The sequence below is a fragment of the Lithobates pipiens genome, unplaced genomic scaffold, assembly GCF_037356315.1.
Source record: "Lithobates pipiens isolate NorthernLeopardFrog02 unplaced genomic scaffold, aLitPip1_a1.2 Scaffold_22, whole genome shotgun sequence".
Taxonomy (NCBI): Eukaryota; Metazoa; Chordata; class Amphibia; order Anura; family Ranidae; genus Lithobates; species Lithobates pipiens.
The window spans coordinates 77,318,619-77,344,569 of NW_027507784.1; the positions used below are offsets into that span (position 1 = coordinate 77,318,619).

At 41.8% G+C, this 25,951-nt stretch overlaps 1 protein-coding gene across 1 annotated transcript in view; it reads right to left on the reverse strand.

The window, feature by feature from the left end:
- Nucleotides 1–7,766: 7,766 nt before the first annotated feature.
- SPOPL (speckle type BTB/POZ protein like) overlaps nucleotides 7,767–25,951 on the reverse strand; it is a 75,970-nt gene continuing 57,785 nt past the window's right edge. Inside the window, exons 8-10 of the mRNA XM_077447758.1 lie at nucleotides 24,104–24,246; nucleotides 15,865–15,918; nucleotides 7,767–9,447 (exon numbers count right to left, since the gene is read on the reverse strand). Of these exons, the coding sequence (XP_077303884.1) occupies nucleotides 9,303–9,447; nucleotides 15,865–15,918; nucleotides 24,104–24,246 (342 nt within the window). The 3' untranslated portion in view covers nucleotides 7,767–9,302. The remainder of the gene's footprint in view (nucleotides 9,448–15,864; nucleotides 15,919–24,103; nucleotides 24,247–25,951) is intronic.

The following is a 25,951-nucleotide window of genomic DNA, read 5'->3' on the forward strand; positions in this document are numbered from 1 at the left end:
TTGCCCACCAGTGACACAGGTAAAAAAAAAAAAAAAAAAAACGGCAGCGGAATCCCGCTTTAAGCTGGAAAAACATGGTTCAGTTTTTTGTTTAGCCAGCAGTCTGAATGACAAACACTGAACCTATTCCTCCATCCATGCATTCGTGGTGGATCCTCACTGTGCTACTGTATTCTGACACTGGAAAGACTTCCACTACTGTCAGAATACGCAGATCAGAGCTGCAGCCACTGATCAAGTAGCTTTTACCCAACATGGCAATTGAACATTAGTTGCTGAGCCAGTCTTGAGCCATCTCTGGCCAACTTTTGAAGATTACCCACCAATCATACAATTCCCTATCTTAATTGAAAGTGAGAAGCACCTGCGGGAGGAAGCCGAGACAGTCGCCGAGGGACCCCAGAAGAGCAGATTCAGGGCCACTCTGTGCAAAACAAGCTGCACAGAGAAGTACAACATGTTTGTTATTTAAAAAAAAAATTCGCTTTACAATCCATCAAACATTTTTACCCCCATCAAAAAAATCCTCTCGCTCATCCCAACAAATGAGCAAAAGATATAAGATATAAGAATTTTAAAAGGAGAAGTACAGCCAACGCTCATTTGGCTGTAATGCAATTCTGTGGATCACAGGAATTCAGTTCGTTTTGCACTTCTGTGACCTGCTTTCAGCAGACAGCGAGCTGAAGCCCACTGTCAGCTGACGTCATGGAGCCAGTCCAGGCTGGGGAAAGGTAGTGGCCATATGACGGGATCCACCCGAAAACCCTGGACCGGCACCTGGCTCAGCCTCTCAGGGAGGGCCAGAGCAGACAGCAGTGACAAAAGTCACTATAGCTCTCTGCTCACGGAGTACTGAGAACCAAACGTTTCGGAGTGTTTGATTACCCGGTTCTCAGGTCTTAGGAGCTGGTGGGGGACAGACCCATCATCAGACAGACTGCATCCACCTACAGAAGTATGTTTAAAAAAATAAAAAATAAAAAATAGAACATACTTTTTTTTAATAAGCTATATTTACTGTGAGCGGTCACGTGGTGGTTAAAACAAGCTTTACTGGTTCTTTTGAGAGATTTGAGGATTGACTTCTCCAGAGTGATAGTAACTACTGAGGTCAGTGAGGGCTTGCTTTAAGTTTATTTACTGCATAAGAATATGTGGGTTTCTATAGCCTATACTCAGTTGCGTGTAAACCCTAAGGCTAGGTTCACACTTGTGTGGGTCTGTGCATGCATGTTTGAGTGCGCACTGCAGCCCATTCACTGGAGAGTGCTGCTATACCTGCCGGAAACAGGTAAAAAGTCCCATACTCTTTAAAAAAAAAAAACACAGCTGCAGAGAGTTTCCTGAAGCGTGGGAGTGCCATAATGGCACCCCCTGCATGTCTGCTAAAAAGCAGCGAATTTTGCTTGAGGGTTGGGAACATGTGTGATTAGGCGTGCGTTCCTGACCTGCGCATCTGTAAAGCTAGCCTTACTGAGAACTTCTCTAATTCGCTTTTTAGTCTGGTAAATAAATAATTGAAAGTTTTGTTAAAACACTTTGATAAGTGCAAAGTATAAAAAACTGTTGATACTGCCACAAATCCAGTGAGCTTATAAATTCCTAGGCAAATCTCAGGAGTCCCGCCATTGGCTCCCACTGCTGTCAAAGTCAGTGAGCTGTAAAGGAGACGGGGGCCAAGCAACGGATCCATATCTGAATGGACACAGAGGAGCGGCTTGGCTGCCCCAATAGCAAGCTGGTTCCTGTGGAAGCACTTAGCAAGAGGGAGGGACTAGGCACGCTGGCGAGGACCCCAAGAAGAGGAGGATCTGGGTTGCTCTGTGCAAGACCACTACACAGAACAGGTAAGTAAAACATGTTTTGTTATTTTTACACAAAAGAAGAAAAAAAAAAAAAAAAAGACTTTAATATCAATTTAAGTGAAAAAGCATGAAAACAAGAAACCAAATGCAGTCACCACATCTTAGAATCAGTAAACTGACATATATTAAAATGTGTGTTCTTAAGTATAGAGATACACTTTAAACATAATACTTAAATCACTGGAAGAACCAGTTACAGTAGCTACCTCTCCTACTCTCTCTTTTTTCAAAGCATTTCTTTACTACTTTAGTAAATGTTCACTGTAACCACCAGCAAGAACAGTTTTGCAGTAATACACAAAATAGTGTTCACCTGCTTGCAGCATAAAGTTATAGCTTGTCACATATGGTCATTCTATCAGACTGAGAACACTTTGTGTCATTTGAAATGCTGCACACAAGCTAAAACATTTCACAAAATGCAGAAAATCAATACCATCCAACAAGCCATATATGTACATATGCCTCGTACAGCACATATTAACATCATATTGCACCAAAGCAAGTATATTTTCAATATCAATAAAAAGCTCCATTTTTTTTTCCGTTTTTTTTTTTTTTTAGAATTTAAAGTGCTTCAAGTAGAACTTCAGCCAGGCTATGGACATTCAAGTGGTTACACATTTTTCACAAGCAAAAAAAAAACTTTAGAACAAGTCCTTATTGACTTCTGTAGCTGCATCTTCAAAGTTTGCAGCCAAGTCTTCTGAGGTTAACTTTCACTTTCTCTCTATAGACCAGATCCCTGCTGCCAGCAGCGAGTTAGTAATTTGTCATCACAGAGCAGAGCAAAGTGATCCAACCTGGACAACGTCATTGCGTCTGTTGTGAATTTTGAGCATGAATTGCTTAACAGTAGCTGTAATTAAAGAAGTTAGTGAAAGATTTCATTAAAAAGACAATTGTACCTTTGTTACAAGTTGTAAGGCATGGCACCACAGCTACCTGCTGCACTCCACCTGGTCTGATACTTACTGCCTGGCACAGAGATAGAGATAGAGGTATCACTTTTCTTCACAAAGCATGCTTGCCAGATTCTCTTCATCCTGCTCATGCATGTTGCAGCTCCATTTATTCTTATGGAAAAAGCAAGGCTGTTGACAGCAGGAGGCAAACGCAAGCATTGCTTCCCATAGAAATAGATAGGGCAGTGGGATGCATGTAGGGGGAACAGACCAGTCAGGATAAAAACGGTGAAGCTCTTAAAGCATGGGTGCTCAACCTGCGGCCCTCCAGCTGTTGTGGGACTAAAATTCCCACGAGGCATTGTAAGGCTGACAGTTACAAGCATGACTCCCAAAGACAGAGGCATGATGGGACTTGTTCTGCAACAACTGGAGGGCCACAGGTTGAGCACCCATGTCTTAAAAAGGAAAAAAAAATCACCACTTTTGCAGGTAAAAAATAAATAAAAATAAAGTGCATTTATTTTTGTAGCTATTATTATTAGGAGCCTGTACACCTGTGATCAGTAGATTGAAGGTGCAATTTCAGGCTCCTGCAGACAGTCAATGTAGCTGTCCGAGGTATGGAATTGACGGGAAGGAGCAATGAACTACATAGGAGTGCTCACCAGCACCCTGGTAGTTCATTGAGAACTAAAAGTCATCAGCCGGAATGGCTGGCGTTAGTTGTAGTCCTCTTATTCACAGAACTCTGAATGAATGAATAAATGACACGGCCGGGTGGGCAGAGCCCTGCATGGCCGTGCTTTTTTAGAATTGTGACAGCAGGTGCGGGGACTCAGGGGCTGCTCAGTTAGTAACAGGTTAGCTCCTAAATATAGTTTAACATGTAATATGTTATTAAAAGTGAACTGATCCTTAAACAGGGCTGCACACTGGAAACTGTTGAACAGAGGCAGAGGTAAGTACCAGACCAGGTAGACTACACTCACGGGGATATAGCCATGGCTTTAAATGACAACATGCACCAAATCTACAGTTGCCCTGTTAAACTCATTTACTACTGATTAAGACTATGTAAATATTAGAATGTCCATAGCCTGGCCAGAGTTCTACATTAATGTTGCTTGGCCTTGGGGAAAAATGTGACTTGGTAGTTTTGAGACCACAGAAAATAAGAATGAATAAAATGAAACACTGGTATAAAGCTCAGTTTGTAAACAAAACAAAGGAAAAAAAAAAAAAATGATTTCTTTATTGTGTGTTTCTTTTAAAGAATTATTTAAAACAACTTGTACACAAACAATTTCTGCTATAAATAATATAACGCTGGCCTACTCATTGCGCTTTGGACCAGGGTCTTGTGCGTTTTCACCTTTTAGGCCATCAACAGCACTTGCGCACAGATTTTCTCTCAATGACAAAAGGTTTCAAGTGCTCTCTTACATCTTAAGTCAAGCCTTCAAAATGTGAATGTACTTGGGTACCGCATGCCTAACAAAAAAAAAACTAAATATACAGCTGTATGACCCAATAGCAACCATTAAAAGCAGAACTAAACTTGTTTTGTTAAAAAGTGCATCATTCTTCTGTCAGATACTTCTATCTGTCAGCACTTTTCTCTGTTACTGTACACTGAGCTGTGCAGTTTCAACATTTTGTTCCTGTGATGTTCCAGTTAAGCCATGTGGTCAAGGGCAATCAGGATGGCTGAAGACGCCGAACCCAGAAAAAAAGACCGGGTCAAGATAGAAGCACCAGCCATGGAGGGAAGCGTTGAAAGGGTTTAGTGTTGCTAGGCAAGCCTGCTATAATGTGAAAACATGAGGTACATACTTGCACATTATGTCAAAAGGCTCCTGCTGGCCCAAGATGTATTTGGTCTGGAAGTTTAGTTCAGCTTTAAAAATGGTTCTTATAGGGCACCAAGGCATTATTCTTTTCGCTGGCTGTAACATACTTGAGGTCCCAAGTGACTCCACAGATGTTGTCCCACTATTATCCCAGTGTGCATTGCCTCCCAGGACATTTGTTCTGCTGTGTTGTACACAAAAACCATGTTTCTAGTGCAGATTGCAGAATCAAAGGAGAATCTACTTGCTATGGTAAGACAGAATATGCTTCTCGAGGCCTATTAAGAGGGGGGGCTCATTAAAAATTGATCCAAAATCAAGCAGTTATTCATGACAACCAGAATATTATATATTTTATACAGGAAGTCTTTCACCTTTGGTAGGTCCAAAAGCAGTCCAACTGAAAGGTGAGCAACAAATGCCATCAGGCCAAAGAAAAAACAGAAGTGGGGAATGCACATTCCACCCGTTAGACTTTAAAGGATGTGTGAACAAAATACCAGATGTCAGACTTTCAATTTTGAGGTATAGTTTCTTGATGCCAAAGAGTCCATGAAGCACCCACAGATCTATTAAGGTGCACCTGGTCAATTGACCAGAATTGGTGGAACCCAATCCTTGGCTACAGCTTAGATTATGGTCAGTCTAAATCATCTACAGCTGGTGTACCTCTATGGAGACCATCCGCTATAACAAGGGAATAGGTCTTCCTGAAAAAAAAAAAAAAAAAAGAAGAAGTAGTGGCTGAGAGATACTCTCACAGCCTGAACCAAACCCAAAGAAGAGAAAATGTCCTTTGTCCAACTGGAGCCAGCTAGAGGGACAGAGGAAAAATGTCCTGGTTTAGGTGAAAGGCAGAAACTAGATAAGGCAAAAGGGTAATTCTGGGCCTAAACACCACCTTGTCCTTATGCAAGCAGAAAGTGTTAATTACAGCATAAAGATGGCCATAAATTTGTTTTTTTGGGTTCCACCAGCAGGTTGAAGAAAAACACAAAAAAACAAAACTGACCTGACCAAATGAATCCGCCTGTCCAGGGACTTGACTGACTTGGCCATAACAGCGATGTAGCGATTGTGGAGGTCTGAAGAAAACTGCCCAAATGGGACTGCCTTGAAAGAGACCATCAGGCCCAAACCTATAATGCAAAAGCAGAGTTGGCCAACTCCTGGACTGGGGAGCTTGAATCTAAGGAAAGTCTGAAGTTTCTTCTGTGGAAGAAATGCTCTGGCCTGAAAGCAGCATCCAGGACTGGACGCATACTTCAAGCAGTTGACTCCAGCAACAATTTCTAAAGGTTTAGAATCTAGCTGACTTCGCTAAAAAGGAAAAAACTATCAAAGTCACATTGTTTGAAAGAGCCCATGACGACCATTCATAGGGGATATGCAAGTATCCTAAAGTTAGGAAGCCACAAAAGCACAGTAGACTCGCTAGACATGCAGGTACACAAATGTCCACAGAAGCAAGAAAATATCTCTGGTGATGGAGGCAATGACAGAGCTGGTGGATTCCATGTGAAACTTCTGAGATTGAATGAAGACCATTGAGATAAAAAAATGGAACCTATGTCCCTCTATGGGTTTGAAAAGTGAACAGGTTGGATGGAGTACAATCCTTGAAACCATCCTGCCACATGAGCTGGGCAATAACACATTGGTCCAGAAGATCCAAAAAGGCTCGAGCAGATCTGCTAGTCTGTGCCACGACATAGGGAAGTTGAAGTTGAGAAACTGAGGAATGGGAGTGAAACTTCAGCTTGTAGCCCTAGGACACCACCTCCTGCATTTGATGGTCTGTGATGGAAGCTGGCCAAGTGTCCACCAATATTAAACACAGCTTCACTCTGGAAAGTGGAGATGATTCTCCATGCCAACGAAGGCTCAGGCAGACTTTGAGAATCAGACTTTGTGGGTGGGCTGGGAGCCAAGCTTGAGGGACCCTCTACACCAAGAGCAAAAAAGAGCAGAGAAAATAAGCTTTTTAATGGATAAAAGGGAGGAGACTTTGCAGTCAGTCCCTATGCTCTTGCCAAAAGTAGCCGGGAAACCTCCAGCAGCCAGTTTATGTGCACTGCATCTATGAGAACTAAAAACAGTCTTCATTTGGGAGTAATAGCGGTGGACGGTGACACATGGGCACGTTCACAAGCCAAAGACTGGAATGGCTCATAATCAAACAGTTTCGGTGTCTGATGGATCAGAAGCCGCCAAGGCCACAAGTAAATGAGAGACATTTTAAATGGAAGGCACAGGAGAGGACTTGTGGATTCTGCTGTCAGAGTCCACAAATTACTGAGTGATTTAGTCAATAAAGCCTTGCATGATTGTAGTAAAAGCCTCAGTTGACAGGGCAGAGTGAACTGCCACACCTGGCAGAGCCAACGAGGATTCTGATTATAGAATAAACCATAGGAGCAGAGGGCAAAGGGATTCCAGGTTGCAAATGTTAGCATTCCTAATAGGCATGCTGCAAGCAGCCCTGGAGCCTTTAGTAGAGTGTGAGCTGAGGCAACTATTAAAACTGCGACTGTGTGGCAATACGACAAAGGAAGACTCAGGGCAAGAGGCAAGTCCTAGGGTACCCACAAATCCCAGAGGCTGGTAGCAGGTGGGGGTAGATTGGCCGAAGGTGACCAGTCGCTCTACATGGGCAACAAGAACGGATCAAAAGTTCAACATAGCTTTTCTGCAAGAAACAGCAGCAGCGGGGTAGATGCTGCTTTTTTTGATGCTGTATAGCAGGAAAGAGTACAAGAGTACAGGGAAAATACTGGCTTACTTACAAAGTAAGTCTTCAGAGACGCAGCAAGAGCTGAGGCTGTGCCTGGGGCTCTGGACCTAAAAAGGTGCTTTGCAGTTCATTTTACCAAAATGGAGTCCCTTCACGGAAACCCAGTGCCCGAAGGTCATTTCCAGTTCTATACAATGTCAAGCGAGGTTTTGAAGCGCATTTCAAAAGCCGGGTTGAGGGTGGCCATGCCAAATAAAGAGGCTAGCTCTAGCAACAGTGTAGTGAATAGTCTTGATTGAACAAAAAAAAAAAAAAATCTTGAAGACTTACCGTAAGAAATAAAAGGTGCAGTAAAATATATTAAAATATATATCTACACAGCGTAGCTGAAAAAAAAAAAAAAAAAAAAAAAAAACCATCTATCCTGTTAGTACAATAGGTAATAAAAACGGAGGCATTCTGGTAGTAAATTGGGTTATCCTGGGCTGGCCTGCATTATCTAATCTTTCTGTAGGGAGTATAAGCCAAAAGGGTAAATTCTTCCTGTGTCCCTCGAGGGAGGAGGAAAAAAAACAAAAAACAAATGTAGTTCATTTTCTCAATTTCTTTGGCTCCAGTTTTATTTAAATGAATCCTGTCACTACAACCCAACTCCCAACTTACATGTTTATTGCCCTGCAGTTTAAAACAAAAACAAAACAAAAAAAAAAGGAGAGAAAGGGGAGCTTTAACTGCAGTTCTCAACTTCTACTCAGCGTCGTCCCCCAAAAGACTCACTACTCTATGGTTTATCATTGGACTTCTTCTGGGCTGATTGTCGCCCAGCATCAATCAACCCACTTTCACGGGGCCACTGGGAAGGAGGGGAGGAAGTTATTCCACCGCCCTACAGAAAACCGTGCTGATTTAGGTCAGTGCTGCACTCGGCCTCATTAAAGATAGGTGAAAGAAGACCCTAATGTGTCCTTTGACCGGTCAAAAGACATCCAAAAAAGCAAATTAAACCATCAAAAAAAAAGTCCATATTATAATTTTCTTTTCCATCTTGACAAAAATTCGCTTCTGCATCCTTTTAGGATCTACCAACCCTGGGTGTAAGCTATACATAAATCACAATTTCTGGACTGAGCTGCAACCAGGTTCCCACAGACAGTAGGATGTGTATTTGCAGCTCTCTGCTTAGGCTGAAAAAAAGTTTAAGAGATTAACATGCGCGCCAAAAGGTCTCAGGTATACAGAAGCACCTTTGTCAAAAAAAAGTATACGAGAGATGTTGAATTCAACCAGTAGCATGTCCGATTAAATAATTATCTCAGACATTCTGTGCTCTAATCAAATTCTTTCAAAGCTCAAGTCACATTTTCAGCTTCCCCTTTTCTTAGTGCAGTATGGGAGTGCAATATCAAGCAACCCACTGATGGCTAAAGGCAACGCAACATGCTGGTTTTTGTAGTCTCACAACATCTGGAGAGCCAAAAGGTTTCCATCTATGACACAGAACATGGACAAAGCCAAACAATTTTTTTCCACATAAAAAAAAAAAACAACAACTATCCTTCTGAAAAAACAGAATTCAGTTATTACCGCATTATAGAGTTAGTGCAATCCTGCATAGCCTGGTCACACGACAAGGCACAGTTTATTTATCAAAATAAAGAAAAAAAAAAAAAAACACGTAAACTGCCGTACGCAACACAATATAGATGGGACCTGCTGAGGGTAATTTAAGGCCATTCAGTGAGTCAGAGATCAACCAGTCCAATTTAAAGCTGTGGATTAGATCACATCATCCATCCACAATGCTAGCGGTGTCCTCAGTCCCCCGTGGGCACGCAAAGTTGAAGTGGGAGAGAACGGATGCCTCAGCTTGTGTGGTACAACAGTTTGGAACACCGAGTGTCCTATCCTTTATTGGTGGAAATGTGCAGTTCATGAGCATGTTTCAGGACTGTTTTAGTCGCTTTCTGGGAATTCCAAAGGGCGGACATTGTGCGGACGCCAGTGCTCGGAAGGCCTCGGCCACTAAATGTGGGTGGGACTGGATCATGGATTTCCAGCCTGCAGTCTCCATTATGTCGGTTGCTTGACTGAAAATGGAATACACCAAAAGAGCTTAGTGTGGGCATTGTGAACAATGTAGCTGAACTGCATGCACCATAAAAGTATTTGTTCCCAGGACTTCATGCTTTCCTAGTCGCACCTAAATAATGATGTTATTTATTATAAGCCCAGCCCCCCCGCGGGTCACCAGATATTGCTAATGCTTGAAAGCACTGTAGGGGGCAGCATGGGGTTTAATTTATATATAGAGCTACTCTTCAACTGTACAGACCAGTAAACCAAAAGCAATGATGGTTTCAGGTTTACCGAAATACAGTGCCTTGAAAAAGTATTCATACCCCCTTGACATTTTGGCACCTAATTATGAAGTGGAAGGAGAATGATAAATTGTTTCCAATTTTTTTACGAATAAACCCCCCCAATACTTTGTAGAACCTCCTTTCACTGCAATTACAGTTGTAAGTCTTTTTGGGGATGTCTCTACCAGATTTGCACATCTAGAGACATTTTTACCCATTCTTTTTTGCAAAATAGCTTAAGCTCTGTCAGATTTGATGAAGAGCATTTGAACAGCAATTTTCAAGTCTTGCCACAGATTCTCAATTGGATTTAGGTCTGGACTTTGATTGGGCCATTTGAACACATGAATATACCTTGATCTAAGCCATTCCATTGTAGCTCTGGCTGTATGTTTAGGGTTGTTGTCCTGCTGGAAGGTGACCTCTTCCCCCAGTCTCCGGTCTTTTGCAGACTCTAACAGGTTTTCTTCTAAGATTGCCCTGTATTTGGCTCCTCCAACTTCCCATCAACTCTGACCAGCTTCCCTGTCCTTACTGAAGAAAAGCATCCCCACCACATGATGCTGCAACCACTGTGTTTCACAGTGGGAATGGTGTGTTCAGCTTGATGTGCAGTGTTAGTTTTCTGCCACATATAGCATTTTGCCTTCTTACACGGTGCTCTCAATCAGATGTTCAAAGCGTGTAATATTTTTTTCTAACCTAACCCTACTTTAAACGTCTCCACAACTTTATCCCTGACCTGTCTGGTGTGCTCCTTGGCCTTCATGGTGCCATTTGTTGACCAAGGTTCTCTAACATACCTATGAGAACTTCAAAGAACCGCTGTATTTATACAGAGATTAAATTGCACACAGGTGGACTATTTACTAAAGGCAATTGGTTCCACTAGATTTTAAATTTTAGTTAGGGAAATCAGAGTAAAGGTGGCTGAATACAAATGCACGCCACACTTTTCAAATATAAAAAAAAAAAAAAAAAAACATTTATCATTTTCCTTCCACTTCACAATTAGGTGAAACTTTGTATTGGTCTATCAAACAACATTCTAAAAAAATACATTTACCTTTTTGCTTGTAACACGACAAAATGTGAAAAATGTCAAGGGGTATGAATACTTTTTAAAAGGCACTGTACAAATTGCCCTCTGACCCCCTGAACCATTTCTCCCAACATTTCTCTAGTTGCAGTGTTAGCCATAATAGGTCCCAAGAAGGGAACAAAAGAAGGGAACAAAATAAGAAAAAAAATTCCACCTGACATGACGGGCCAATATTCCTCCAACCAATACCAATGACGGGGTATTATTCCTCCCACCGATACCAATGACGGGCCATTATTCCACCCACCGATACCAATGACGGGCCATTATTCCACCCACCGATACCAATGACGGGCCATTATTCCACCCACCGATACCAATGATGGGCCATTATTCCACCCACCGATACCAATGACGGGCCATTATTCCACCCACCGATACCAATGACGGGCCATTATTCCACCCACCGATACCAATGACGGGTCATTATTCCACCCACCGATACCAATGACGGGCCATTATTCCACCCACCGATACCAATGACGGGCTATTATTCCACCCACCGATACCAATGACGGGCCATTATTCCACCCACCGATACCAATGACGGGTCATTATTCCACCCACCGATACCAATGACGGGGCATCATTCCTCCCAGCAATACCAATGACAGGGCATTATTCCTCCCAGCAATACCAATGACAGGGCATCATTCCTCCCACCAATACCAATGACAGGGCATTATTCTACCCACTGACATATTAATGACGGGATGCTGCTCTTCCCACTAATATCAATGATGGGGCACTATTCCTCCCACTGACACCAAAGATGGGGCATTATTCCTCCCACTGACACCAATGATGGGGTACTATTCCTCCTCCTGCTGACCACCAACCCATAGGCCATGTTTAATTTTCACAGATTATGGGCCTATAACATTTTCGGCTCCCCTATAGCTTGAAGGGCAGTAAACTGGCCCTTTGATTTAGTTTGGTGTCTCTGGCTCTAGACACTGGCTTTTATTGGCTATTACAGTTCTGCTTGTTCCCGTCACACTATAAAGACAGCCTGAGGAAATTAAACAAGATGTCACATACTCCAAGAGAACAAGTAGGTGAAATACTGAAGAAGCATCCAAAGCAGCTAAGGCCTTGTACAAAAAAAAAAAAAAAATGGTGTTTGGAATGGCAGATTATGTTTTGGAGCAAAAGGGTATATTGAACAGAATGGCGCAGCACACAACCCTAAAGGAAGAAAAGCTTGATCGTACTAAACAGTATCATGCTGAAACACGGCTTGCAGAATTTGCTGGAGCCGGTGCGGTGTCCCCTGCATTCAAATGTCAAAGCCTCAGTGCAGCAGTCTTGCCAATGAAGGAGCTGCATTATTTTTGCCTACAGAATACTGTGAAGGTAAGCTCTGAGTCCACTAGCCACCTGTGCAGAAGAGAAGGGTTCTGGATTCTGGTGTACAAGATGGCTCATGCCAAAAAATTTAGAGTAAGACATCACTGACATATGCATGTCCAATGTTTCTTTGGGTCCTTTTTTCCCCCCTTGATTTATTTGAAATACACACCATTGGAATTAAGCAACTAAGCTATGCTTTTTTTCCAAAATAAGAGATCAGCATTAGCACACTCTAGGAAAGATTTACTTTTAGATGGGTAATGATGAACTGGGTATTATGTTGTTGCAGTTTTGTATGTATGCCTGTACAATGAGTAATGTATTTTTTATCGGATACTGTATTATGCTTAACTCTACATCTAGATCATTGCTATATTACTATACCACTTACAGTGCTGTGAAAAAGTATTTGCCTCCATCCAGATGTTTTTTTAGCATGCTTCACTTTGTCAGATAGCTTTTATTTAAGCGATTTCTTGATTCAACAGGTCTGGCAGTAATCAGGCTTGGGTGGGCAAGTGAAATTTAACTGAGCTTTCCAAAAAAAAAAAAAAATGTGGTTAGTCATAGTCCTTTCATTATTTAGCAAGGGGGGGGCGCAATTATTTTTTTTTACCAAGGGCCAGGCAGATTTGGACAGCTTTTTTTTCCCCTTAATATAGTTTAAAAACTGCATTTTGTATTTACATGGGTTATCTTTGTGCAATATTAAAATTAGTTTGATGATCTGAATCATTTAAGGTTGGTTTCACGCTATTGTGAATTGGATGCAGGTATCTCTGCATCCAATTTGCTTAGCAAGAGATTGTGACCGGCTCTCTAAGGCTGCTTTCACACTGGGGCGGGAGCGGCGTCGGCGGTAAAGCGCCGCTATTTTTAGCGGCGCTTTACCGTCGTTTTAGCGGCGGTCTGCGGGCGCTAGCGGGGTGGTTTTAACTCCCGCTAGCGGCCGAAAAAGGGTTAAACCCGCCCGCAAAGCGCTGCTGCAGTGGCGCTTTGCCGGCGGTATTGCCGCGGTGTCCCATTGATTTCAATGGGTAGGAGCGGTATAGGAGCGGTGAATACACCGCTCCTTCACCGCTCCAAAGATGCGGCTAGCAGGACTTTTTTCACCGTCCTGCCAGTGCATCGCTCCAGTGTGAAAGCCCTCCAGCTTTCACACTGGAGGGAAAGGGGCCGGTTTTTTTCAGGCGCTACACAGGCGCTATTTTTAGCGCTGTAACGCCTGAATACCGCCCCAGTGTGAAAGCAGCCTAAGAAGCCGGTTCACACACCACCGGAGCGACTCCGGTGCAAATTGCACAGTAGACCTGTGCATCTTTTGGTCCATTTCAGGTTCAAATTCAGCCAAAAATGTACTCGGCTCTGTCATTTTACGTGGCCTACCACTTCGTAAGTGGCTGTTCCCAGCTGCTGCCACTTTGCTATACCACCAACAGTCGACCGTGGAATATTTAGTAGCAAGGAAATTTCATGGATGGACTTATTGCATAGGTGGCAACCTATCACAATACGGCTTGAATTCACTGAGCTCCTGAGAGCGACCCATTCTTTTCACAAATGTTTGTAGAAGCAGTCTGCATGCCTAGGTGCTTGATTGTATACACTTGTGCACATGGAGGTGACAAACACCTGAATCCAATGATTCGGGGGTGTACCAATAATTCTGGCAATATACGGTAAGTATCTGTAATTTAAAAAACAAACAAAAAAAAAAAACTTGCTAGCCCTTGCTCAGCTCAAGTTCTTCCTGCACCTCTCTGTTCCTACACCACCACTTGAGTAGGCCTTTTTTTGACAACTGTTTACAAGTTTAAATCATTTTTTCCCCCAGAAAATTACTTTGAACACCCGAACATTAAAAAAAAATTTCCAGACACCCTACAAAATAAAATGGTGGTCGGTGCAATACTTTACGTAACACCGTATTTGCACGGCGGTCTTACAAACACAATTTTTTGGGGGAAAAACTACACTCTGTTGAATAAAAAAATAAAAAAAGACAGTAAAGTTGGCAAAAATTTTTGTTATACTGTGAAAGATGTTGTTACGCCGAGTAAATTGATACCCGACGTGTCGCGCTTCAGAATTGAGCCAGCTCATAGAATGGTGACAAATTTCAGCACCTAAAAATCTCCATAGGCGACGTTTAACAATTTCTACAGGTTACCAGTTTTGAGTTAGGAGGTCCTCCTGTGCTAGAAATATTGCTCTCGCTGTAACGTTTCATATGTGGGTGAAACTTACGTATGTGTTCACTTCTGTGTGCGAGCTTGGGGGGACGGGGGAATTAAAAAAATAAATAAATAAATGTTTTCTTAATTTTACTACTCATTTTTTTTACTGTCCTTAAAAAATAAATAAATAATTATATATATATATATATATATATATATATATATATATATATATATATATATATATATATATATATATATATATATATATATAAAATGTCAGGACCTCTTAAAATATGAGATCGGTGGTTAAAAAGACCTCAGATCTCACATTTACACTTAAAAGCAATAAACTTTTTTTAAATTGTCATTTTAAGGCTGTTGGGCAGAAGTGACATTTGACGTTGCTGCCATCATCCAATAGAGTCAAGTGGGGGCCCATCATTCCCTCACTCGACTTAGTGGCAAGCAGGGTAAAGCATCAGATTGTCTCCGCTGCTACTGATGGATCTGGTAAGCGGTGGAGATGACCAGGATGCAGCGGGGGGGGGGTTTGGTGTGAGATCTTGCCGCAGATAAAAGGGATCTTGCAGTGAATCTGCCACAGAGACTGCTTTTATCTTAAAGCAGACCACCTGCCTTTGAAGAAAATACCGGGGTTATGGCAGCCATCTGCTGCCGTAACCTCAGAATTTAACGTCAAAGAACAGACGTATAGCAACAGCGGGCGGTCCAGAAGTGATTAAACTTCTTTAAATTTGTGATTTCCTAATCCCACACATGCGCAGACATGCCGCAGGTCTCTAGCAAGTATTTAGGACCGGACAGAGCCTTGTGGTGCAGACATGCCACAGAGGTCAGGTCCTAAATACTGTGATGCTTTATTCCCGACTAAAAAAATGCCTACCAAGATATGGGATCTGAACATCGCAGGTGGGTGGCTGACACTACACCTCCATGCTTAACCTACGAAATCTATTTGATGCTATGTAAAAAGGGGTTGGGGGGGCTCAGATGAGAAGTACTTCAGTTTGTGGGTGAAGGTCTGCTTTGAAGATTACCTTCAGAGAACTCTACAATCATCTTGAATGAGCACACTATGATTTCCTATACGAGACGCAAAATGCATAAGCACAGGGTGTCTAGAGGAGTCAGGGCTACCAGTCCACAATAAACTGAACCTATTCACACAGACGTGAAACGTGTTATACCAACTAATAACTGTGTAGTGAGGGGTCAGCTACATTGATTACCAGGGGCTGTTTGTTTAAGCATGACCAGAGTGATGATAGGCAGAAAACTTTCAAGTAAATGCATCACTCTGCCATGTACAGTATGTACATATTCACCCTCAGTGTTTAATGCCAAGCACTTTGCTTCATCTACATGATATTATATATTTTTTTTAATGAAGCTCTTAGATGTACACAAGCGCAGCTGCTTTGTTTACCTTTCAGAAGGAAGCGGATTTCTGTACCGGAGACACCATGGAACGAAATTATAAGCACTTACCTGCCATTCCAGTTTTTGCCGTCCTTGCAACCTAGTTGCCTGAGAAGACTACATCTGTAAATAAAGAGTGTTTAGAAGCAATGTCAACAGGATAATGCACAATATATATGTAGATATGCAATGGAAATGTGTAAGTTCTGTATATAATTGTATTCTATTTCATATGTATTGCACACTGCCCACAAGGCACGAATAATGTTTTCAGTACACGTTTGCATTCTTTTGAGTCCTGATTAGAACTAGCCTGCCTATGTTACGCCCCTTGTTACCATAAACATACAATTGTAATATTAACCACTTTGCGCCCACGCTATAGCCAAAAGACGGCTACAGCGCGGACACTATCTGCCAGGAGGGCGTCCCCGGACGTCCTCCTATTTACTTCCCCTCTGCACGCCGCCGCAGGCACGCATGGGGATAGTTCTGTGCTGGCCATGTCCCTTGGACACAGCCAGTCACAGATCGCTGTAAACGGCCAATCACAGCAGCTGTTTACAGCGCGATCGCCGTGTCCAATGGGAGATGATCTCATATGTAACATACGAGATCATCTCTCATCGCTGGCTCTCCCTCCTCACACAGACAGCGTGAGGAGGGAGAGATGAACCGCTGCAGAGATGCGGCGGTTAGTGGAAAAAAATAAAAATAAACACACAACGAAAATAAAGTACCCATCTGTCACCAATGCCGGGTGCCACCAGTGTCACCAATGCCGGGTGCCACCAGTGTCACCAATGCCGGGTGCCACCAGTGTCACCAATGCCGGGTGCCACCAGTGTCACATATTAGTATCATGTGTCACCAGTGTCACGTATTAGTTCAATCTGTCATCAGTGTCATGTGCCATCAGTGACACTTCGGTGTCACGCGTCATTGTCCTGGTGCTCCAAGGCCTTCAAAAGTGTAATAGGTAGTCAACAAGTTAGATGTGTAATTTATGCTCCTAGAACATGTGACGGCGCTCCCTGCATGTTGGGCCTCTCTAAGTGGCCCGGCTGTGGAAAAATCCCACACATGTGGTATCGTAATACTCAGGAGGAGTAGCAGAATTTATTTTGGGGCATTATTTGTGGTATACACATGCCAAGTGACAGAAATAACCTATTACAATGGCAATTTTGTGGGAAAAAAATAAATAAAAAATCTTCATTTTTCAAAGAATTGTGGGAAAAAAATGACAACATCAAAAACCTCACCATGCCTCTTACAAATACCTTGGAATGTCTACTTTCAAAAAAAGGGGTCATTTGGGGGGTATTTGTACTTTCCTGACTTCTTCGGGTCGCAAGAAGCGAGATAGGCCACCAGTACATCAGGTGTGATAAATTTTGTGTGATTTTCACCACAGCTTGTGGACTCTCTAACTTTCAAAAAGAGAAAATAATATCCACTAATTTGAGTTATTTTTACCAAAGATATGAAGCAGTATAAATTGTGGCCAAAAATAATTTGCTAAATTTTATCACAGAAAAAGAAAAATGTTTTTCAAAATTTTCGGTCTTTTTTCATTTATAGCGCAAAAAAATAAAAAACCCAGAAGTGATCAAATACCACCAAAAGAAAGCTCTATTTGTGGGAAAAAAAGGACAAAAAATTTATTTGGTTACAGTGTTGTATGACTGAGTAATTGTCATTCAAATTGTGAGAGCACCGAAAGCTGAAAATTGGTCTGGGCAGGAAGGGGGTTTAAGTGCCCAGCGGTCAAGTGGTTAATGTGATACCTACGTAATCATGTGTATAAAAACCTTCAATTGCGTCATAATAAAGCAGAACAGTTATTTGGAAAGATGCTGAGCGTATCTTTCGTGTCTGTTCCCTACTGCAGTAGTTATTAATTTGGAACCACTAATCAATATGAGGATAGGAGTTGCCTATCTATAAAATGTCCAAATCAATATATACAATTACTAGATTTTAAATTTGACAGGAAAAACAATTTTTTTTTGGCGACAGCCGATGTGGTGTCCCTGCACACTATTATACAGCACGATGATGCACTTTTTGCCCTTAATTGGGCTTTAAGTCAGCGAGAAGATATCCGTTTGAACAGAAACTTTTTACACAATGTATTGGAATTCTGCCTATCCCATAATTATTTCTGGTACAATAGCGATTTATACTCAAAAATTAAAGGAGTAGCTATGGGCACCAAATTTATACCGAGCATAGCAAATCTTTTTATGGCCGAATGGGAAGAAAAAAAAAAAATTTATATATATATATATATATATATATATATATATATATATATATATATATATATATATATATATATATATATATATATATATATATATATATATATACACATATACACATACACACACACACACGGTAAGGAATATAAAGGGCTTCTATTTTACATAAGATTTATTAATGACCCAATCACGCACGCCACTTCCGCATTGTCACGTGCGTTAGGTGGAACGCAGGACGGAATGCACGCTAGGTACGGTTGCCTACGTGCTTGCTCCCGTGCTAAAGCTGGGCATTGTGAGCCTTCATACAGGTGGTAGCGCTACACCCCCGCGTGAGGACCGACGGCGGAGCTATCTCCATCCCCCCAGTTGTTAGCCTGTTTGGACGGAGTGGACTGTTGACTTGGGGACTGGTCGGATGCACTGAATCCCCCTGTCCATCCAACCCTGCTGCCTAGTATTTTATTTAATATCCTCTAATATCAGCGCCTTAAAAAGCTTCTCACCAGGGCTCGCTATAGGGCTTATGGTTTTGGAGAGGTGCATATACGTTTAGCCACCTACACTCTGTGCACAGTAGGAGTCTTTTATATATATATATATATATATATATATATATATATATATATATATATATATATATATATATATATATATATATATATATATATATATATATATATATAGACTTATATTTTACATTTTGCATTTTTCTGCATTTTTGATTTTTATTTTCAGCTTTATTTTTCAAATTTACTATATAGATTTTTGTTTTTTTTTAATCATATATATTTTTTATTCCTTGGTACCGATATTTACCCCTTGTGTCATACTGGGGTGGTACATTATATACCCCCCAAAGGGTTTTCTGTGTGGTATTTTCTGTGAATGCCATAAAAAAAAATTTTTGGGGTCCTTTCACACGGGGCGGATCAGTTCTGATCCGCCCCGTGGATATCCGTTTGCTCAGCGGTGATCACTCCGCCGATCCCCGCTGAGCAGGGAGATGACAGCTCCGTCTCTGCACACTGCGCAGGGATGGACCTGTCACAGCGCCGCTCTCCCCTATGGGAGATCGGATGACGACGGACCGCAGTGCCCGTCGTCATCCGATCCGATCCGCAGACGGATGGAAAAATAGCTTTTTCCTCCGTTACACTTTTTCGGATCGGAGCGGGTCGGATGTCAGCGGACATGTCACCGCTGACATCCGACGCTCCATAGAGCTCTATGGAGCACCCGTTCAGGTCCGCCTGAAAAACTGACAGGCGGGCCTGAACGGGACGTCAGTGTGAAAGAGGCCTTGTAGTTTAGCTCATTTTATATATTTACCTTCTGTTATTACATTTTTTTTCATTATATTTTTATTTTTGCAAAACACATCTCTGTCTGAATAACGATGTGTGAATAAAAGTTTATGGTTTTTTAAAACTACACTATGGAATCCTCCCCCCTTCTTTTTTCCTTGAGGAAACTCTGAATACCAATATCAGTCTCACCTGCTCATCAGGACTTGAGTGGACTACAATCTCTGCAAATAATCTCTCATCAGCGCATCTACGTCAGCAGTGTGATATCTACGGGCCTGACTGCCCTGTGTGGGCTCATAGTTTCGGTGAGTGGGGAGCTAAAGGGGGCGAGTACGAAAGTCACCTGAAAATCTGTTCCTGGGCACAAGTCACTTTTCCACCTACTGCACTCTTTTTGCTGTGAAGATTTTGTGGACTTATTAATTACTAATTTTTAAATTTTTTCTAGTAATATATTTTTTCACTTTTTGGACTGCATTTATAGCTCTTAATAGATTATCTGGGGCTAACTTTGAGATTTATATGCATTTTCTTGGGTAATTATTATCACATTGATTTAATATTTATGTAATATCTCCTATTTTATGGATTTACATTCCTGGTATTATCACATATTTATTTGAAGGTATATTACACTGTATGGTCACCGTATTTTCACTTTATTTATTTTTATTCATGCAATTAACTTCACTGTGTTAATTTTTCAACACACTTATCAATTTAGTGGCATATTAATATCTTATTATTTACCACGTATTTATCACTGCTGCACGCTATGCATATGTTATTTACCATATTACTAATTTCCGCTGCTTACGTAGTTGTCTAGTTTTGTGTCTACGTAGTCAAGCTTGGCCTAATTTATAGCCATCTTTTGTGGTACCCGATTGGCTGTGTTCAGGAATTGTTGTATAATATTGTTGGCAGTGTGTCTCTATTTTCTATATTCTGCATATTAGTAGTAGTTAGCTTTAGGGGGGTTATACATGTACTTCCCTTCCCTCTCTCCCCCTGTGTAATTCATATATACACTCCTCTGGATAGGATCTGATATCTATATGACACCTCTTGTGGCTCTGTGATAGGCTAATGGTGGAGGCATACCTCTATTTTATGTACACACCCCATTTGAGCAAATTTACAGTGGCGCCGAACCCCTTTTATAAATAACCTCCTCTGATTCTGGTTGCATCCCCTTAGGGGGTAGTAACTTTTAGGGTTGGCGACATTGGTTGTGAGTCCTTCTATTTACGCCTACATCTCATTTGAGCCTCCGTAGCGCGGCTTGGGATCTGTAAGGTCTGAGCACACATTCTTTTGTTTATTAATGACCCGTTTTTAATCTGGGATATTTAGAAATAGTCATGGAGACATTAACAATACCAGACTAGATTTTTCTTGGAGTAGGGACCAAAATTCATTACCTGGATGTCAATATCTTCAGAAAGGGAGAGGAATGTTTATTTTAAACCTTACCTTTACATAGTGGCCACCACCCCCTTGGGTTAAGAAATACGCCGAAAGGGAAATTTACCCGAGTAAGGAGAAATTGTACGGAAGAAGATGATTTTTTTGGCACAGTCCAACATACTGAAGGAGCGATTCATTGAGAAGGGTTATTACGCCAGCGCAATAAACGTCGGAGCAATGGCACGGCTGGGCAAATGGGCGTACAGGTACGTCCCCTTTAAATGGCAGCATTGTGAGCACACACTCCATGAGCATGCCCGCGGACTCTATGTCTGCCGGGGGGCCCGCAATCGTGTCACGGAGTGGAAGAACGGGAGATGCCTATGTAAACAAGGCATTTCCCTGTTCTGCCTAGCAACATGACAGATCTACTGCTCCCAGGGATCAGGAGCAGTGACCTCTGTCATGTTCTAGTGAGATAATCCCCCCTACAGTTAGAATCACTCCCTAGGACACACTTAACCCCTTGATCGCCCCCTAGTGTTTAACCCCTTCCCTGCCAGTGTCATTTACACTGTAATCAGTGCATTTTTATAGCACTGATTGCTGTATAAATGACAATGGTGCCAAAATAGTGTCTGATGTTTCCACCATAACAATCGCAGTCACAAGAAAAAAAAATTAAACTTTTTTTATAAAAATGGCATAAAGATTATTTTGTAGACGCTATAACTTTTGCTCAAACCAATCAATATAGGCTTATTGCGATTTTTTTTTTTTTACCAAAAATATGTAGAAGAATTCACATCGGCCAAAACTGAGAAAGAAATGTGTTTTTTTATATATTATATATTTTTGGGGGATATTTATTATAGTAAAAAAAGTAAAAAATCCTGCTTTGTTTATGGCGCAAAAAATAAAAAACACAGAGGTGATCAAATACCACCAAAAAAATCTCTATTTGTGGGGGAAAAAAAAAGGATGTCAATTTTGTTTGGGAGTCACGTTGCATGACCGCGCAATTGTCAGTTAAAGCGACGCCGTGTCGATTTGCAAAAAGTGCTCTGGTCAGGAAGGAGGTAAATCCTTCCGGGTTAAAAAGTTAAAAAGGTTAAAAAGTAACTAAACCCACATCAAAAAAAAAAAAAAACTGCATCTTTGTATTCAGTTACTATGAGATTTGTTTTCTGTATTTTGCAAAAATCCCGGTTGATCCTGCAATTCTGTCTCCACATTCTGCTAAGGGTTTTGCATATGTGGTGGCAGCTCTGCACATGCTCAGCTTTCAGTGAGTTTCTATGTTCAGCATTTCCTCCCTATTACATCTGAGCAGCCCATGTGACTATAGAGTCACACATGTGGGTGTATACACAGTGGTAAATTACAGCCCACCCCCTCCCTCCATTCCCACCAACCAGTTAAATACAATGGGGGTGGGATATTACATGTAGAATAATGGATGTTTCACCTCGGTGGTATTCTAAGACAGGCTGGAGGGGAAATCCGCTCACACCATGTTAATGGCACAAACTAATAAAGATTTGATTTTAAATATATATATTGGTATGCCAATTGAAAACAGTTTATCAATATTTTTACTCTGTATTCCAAAGTCAAGAGGGTGGCCTAATCTGATGAATCACATGTTATTTTTAATATCCTGTGGATGGCTGGGTGTGTGTGCATCGCTTACCTGAAGAAGAGATGGCACCAGGATGCACTATGGGAAGAAGGTAAGCTGATGGAGACTTAAAAAGATCAGATTGGTACCAGATAGCACAGCATACCTTCTGAGGTCTAGTAGAGTCCATGCCTCAAAAGGGACAGGGCTGCTTTGGCAGCAAAAAGGGAACCCACTCAATATTGGGTGGTTGGTCATAATGTTTAGGCTGATCAATATCTGTGTGCATTACATATGTCTCACACACACATATACAAACTCTTACAGGTGACTGATAATAAATATAAAGGCCATACATTGTGTATTCAATTTGGAAAAACACCACTGTAGGGTAACATTCATAGACTCTAGCGGGCTTAAAATGGTTGTAAACCCTTAAATATGGCCTCAGGTGATACTCAGATGAAACAAATCCTCCTACATACGCTGTACCTGTTTATCTTTAGTCATATATATATATATATATATATATATATATATATATATATATATATATATATATATATATATATATATATATATATATATATATATATATAATCTGTGCAGATATATGAAGAAAAAGGAATCCCCCTTCATTGGGACTTTGTAGACAACAAAACACACATTTTCAACAAGTATCATTTATTAAATGTATATAAAAGCATTTGATCATTTAATGACCAATAGTAAAAGGACATAAAAAAAAAAAATACTGAGTACAATGAGTTACATGGTATGTGCTGGGGATCACTATATACCGGAGAGTAATATTCTTTTTTTGTCATACATACCATGTAACTCATTTTTCGTTTTGTCTATGTTTTGTATACTTACGTAGTATTTCTTCATGTCCTTTTAATATTGGTCATTATATGATCGAATTTTTTTACGTACATTTAATAAATTATACTTGTTGAAAATATATGTGTTTGTTGTTGCCAAAGTCCCAATGAAGGGGGATTTCTTTTTTCTTGATAGAATACTAGGGATGTGACAACTACACATTGGAAAGGTGCACACCCCTTCACACAGGAATAGAGCTGAGGCTGTCAATCAGCTGGAGTTCCCTCTGTCACCATTTTGCTCTTGGTGTCAGGAAACCTTGTCAGAAGTGATTCATGCTGATAGCAGAAGAACAAAGCAGCAGACAAAAGTAACACTTAATGCTCTTAGTTGGAGACAAGTACACACTATATAGGGATATGCCGTTTATATTTCATATCTGAGGTTTACAATCACTCTTGAAGTAAACTCCGCTAAGCAATTCTTCCACTAAAACTGGTAACAGTACAAAACCAAGGCAATCCTAAGTAATCAGCCGCCTTTTCTAATAACATACTGTTTATGGTATCCCCACTGTTACCAGTCAGACACAACATTTCATAAATGTGGAGTTGTTCGCTCTTCACCAGCATGGACACAAGACAACTCTCACCAACTTCCAAAAATTAAATGACTTTTAGGAACGCTCCCCAGCTTGAGGAACAAAAATATACATTTTTAGTAAGTTTACATCTAAAGATCTCTATTAGGCTCCTGGAAAAAAAAAAAAAAAAAAAAAAAAAAGAAAGCTTTTGTTTTAAACTAGGTGTTTGACCCCAGTGTATCAAAAGCACCAAAGCCGCATCTTGTGGTGAACGCGGCACAATTGTACTTGCCTGTTAATAAAGTCTATTGCTTGTGCTTTCAGCTGCTCGGCACTGTGCAAATCTGCCAAGATAAGGACATCAGCAACATTTTCCGCTGAAAGGTTACTGCATAAAGCCTCTTCACACAGGACTTTTAATCGCTCTAATGCATACTGTCAAAAGAAAGACCATATCAATGACAAAGTGTTAGGAAAAAAAAAAGAAAAAAAGGAAAATTACAAAAAAACAAAAAACAAAAACAAACGTGCAAGCACCGAACATGGTACACGAGATGGAGAACAGCGACGTGGACAAAACCCATTTTTCATCAATTAAGGGTCGGTTCACATCACAAAAACACACTTTTGTTTCCATCATGCTTGTCTTTAACGCGTTCCGGTGCGTTTGTGATGCATTTCCGGATGCATTCAGATGATTTTTTTCCACTGTACTGGCATTACCTGGGTTACAAACAAGATTTGTTTGCAAGTCGAAACAGTCACAATTTTTAAGTGCAACTCCAGCCAAAATTTTTTTCTATTTTTTGGATCGCCTAGGGAAGGGTTAACACCCCTGTAACACTTGTTTTGCTGTCTGTGCGCCCCTGTTCAGAAGATTTCAACTCACTCCCGGTGACAAGTGGCTTTAGAAAATTTGGGGTTGTTGTGGAAACAAGGATTGATGATGTTTCAGTGGAGACACCTTTTTCCCATGATCACTCTTTTAGGGGTGAATCTCCCTTCCTAGGGGGAGATTTCCTCTCGCTTCCTCTTGTCCCCTCTGTACGTATGAGTCATTTGTAAGTCGGATGTTTGTAACCCGGGGACCACCTATACTGGGATCCAGTGCGTTTGGGTGGGGAGGAGGGGGATAAGGGCGAGTGTGGGGAGGGGGAGGGATAAGGGGGGGAGGGATAGGGATAAGGGGGGGGAATAGGGATAAGGGGGGGGGGGGAATAGGGATAAGGGGGGGGGAATAGGGATAAGGGGGAGGGATAAGGATAAGGGGGGAGGGATAAGGATAAGGGGGGAGGGATAAGGATAAGGGGGGAGGGATAAGGATAAGGGGGGAGGGATAAGGATAAGGGGGGAGGGATAAGGATAAGGGGGGAGGGATAAGGATAAGGATAAGGGGGGAGGGATAGGGATAAGGATAAGGGGGAGGGATAGGGATAAGGATAAGGGGGAGGGATAGGGATAAGGATAAGGGGGAGGGATAGGGATAAGGATAAGGGGGAGGGATAGGGATAAGGATAAGGGGGAGGGATAGGGATAAGGGAGGGGGAGGGATAAGGGCGAGTGTGGGAGGGGGAGGGATAAGGGCGAGTGTGGGGAGGGGGAGGGATAAGGGCGAGTGTGGGGAGGGGGAGGGATAAGGGCGAGTGTGGGGAGGGGGAGGGATAAGGGCGAGTGTGGGGAGGGGGAGGGATAAGGGCGAGTGTGGGGAGGGGGAGGGATAAGGGCGAGTGTGGGGAGGGGGAGGGATAAGGGCGAGTGTGGGGAGGGATAAGGGCGAGTGTGGGGAGGGGGAGGGATAAGGGCGAGTGTGGGGAGGGGGAGGGATAAGGGCGAGCGTGGGGAGGGGGAGGGATAAGGGCGAGTGTGGGGAGGGGGAGGGATAAGGGCGAGTGTGGAGAGGGAGAAAAGGTGAACCCAGTATAGAGAAAGTGAAGTACCATCTAGTGGCAGTTTATTATAAATAACTCACATTAAGGTACATATCTGGTCAAATCCAACTCTGCATAGTGTCCCCGTCCCACTGATGATAGAAAACCACAGCCACTGGAGGTGCTCATAGGGCTGGAGGACATAGGCAGCCCCCCCCCCCCCCCCCACAATCACTTTAGCCCTAGGGGTTCTGGAAATTCTCATCCAGTGA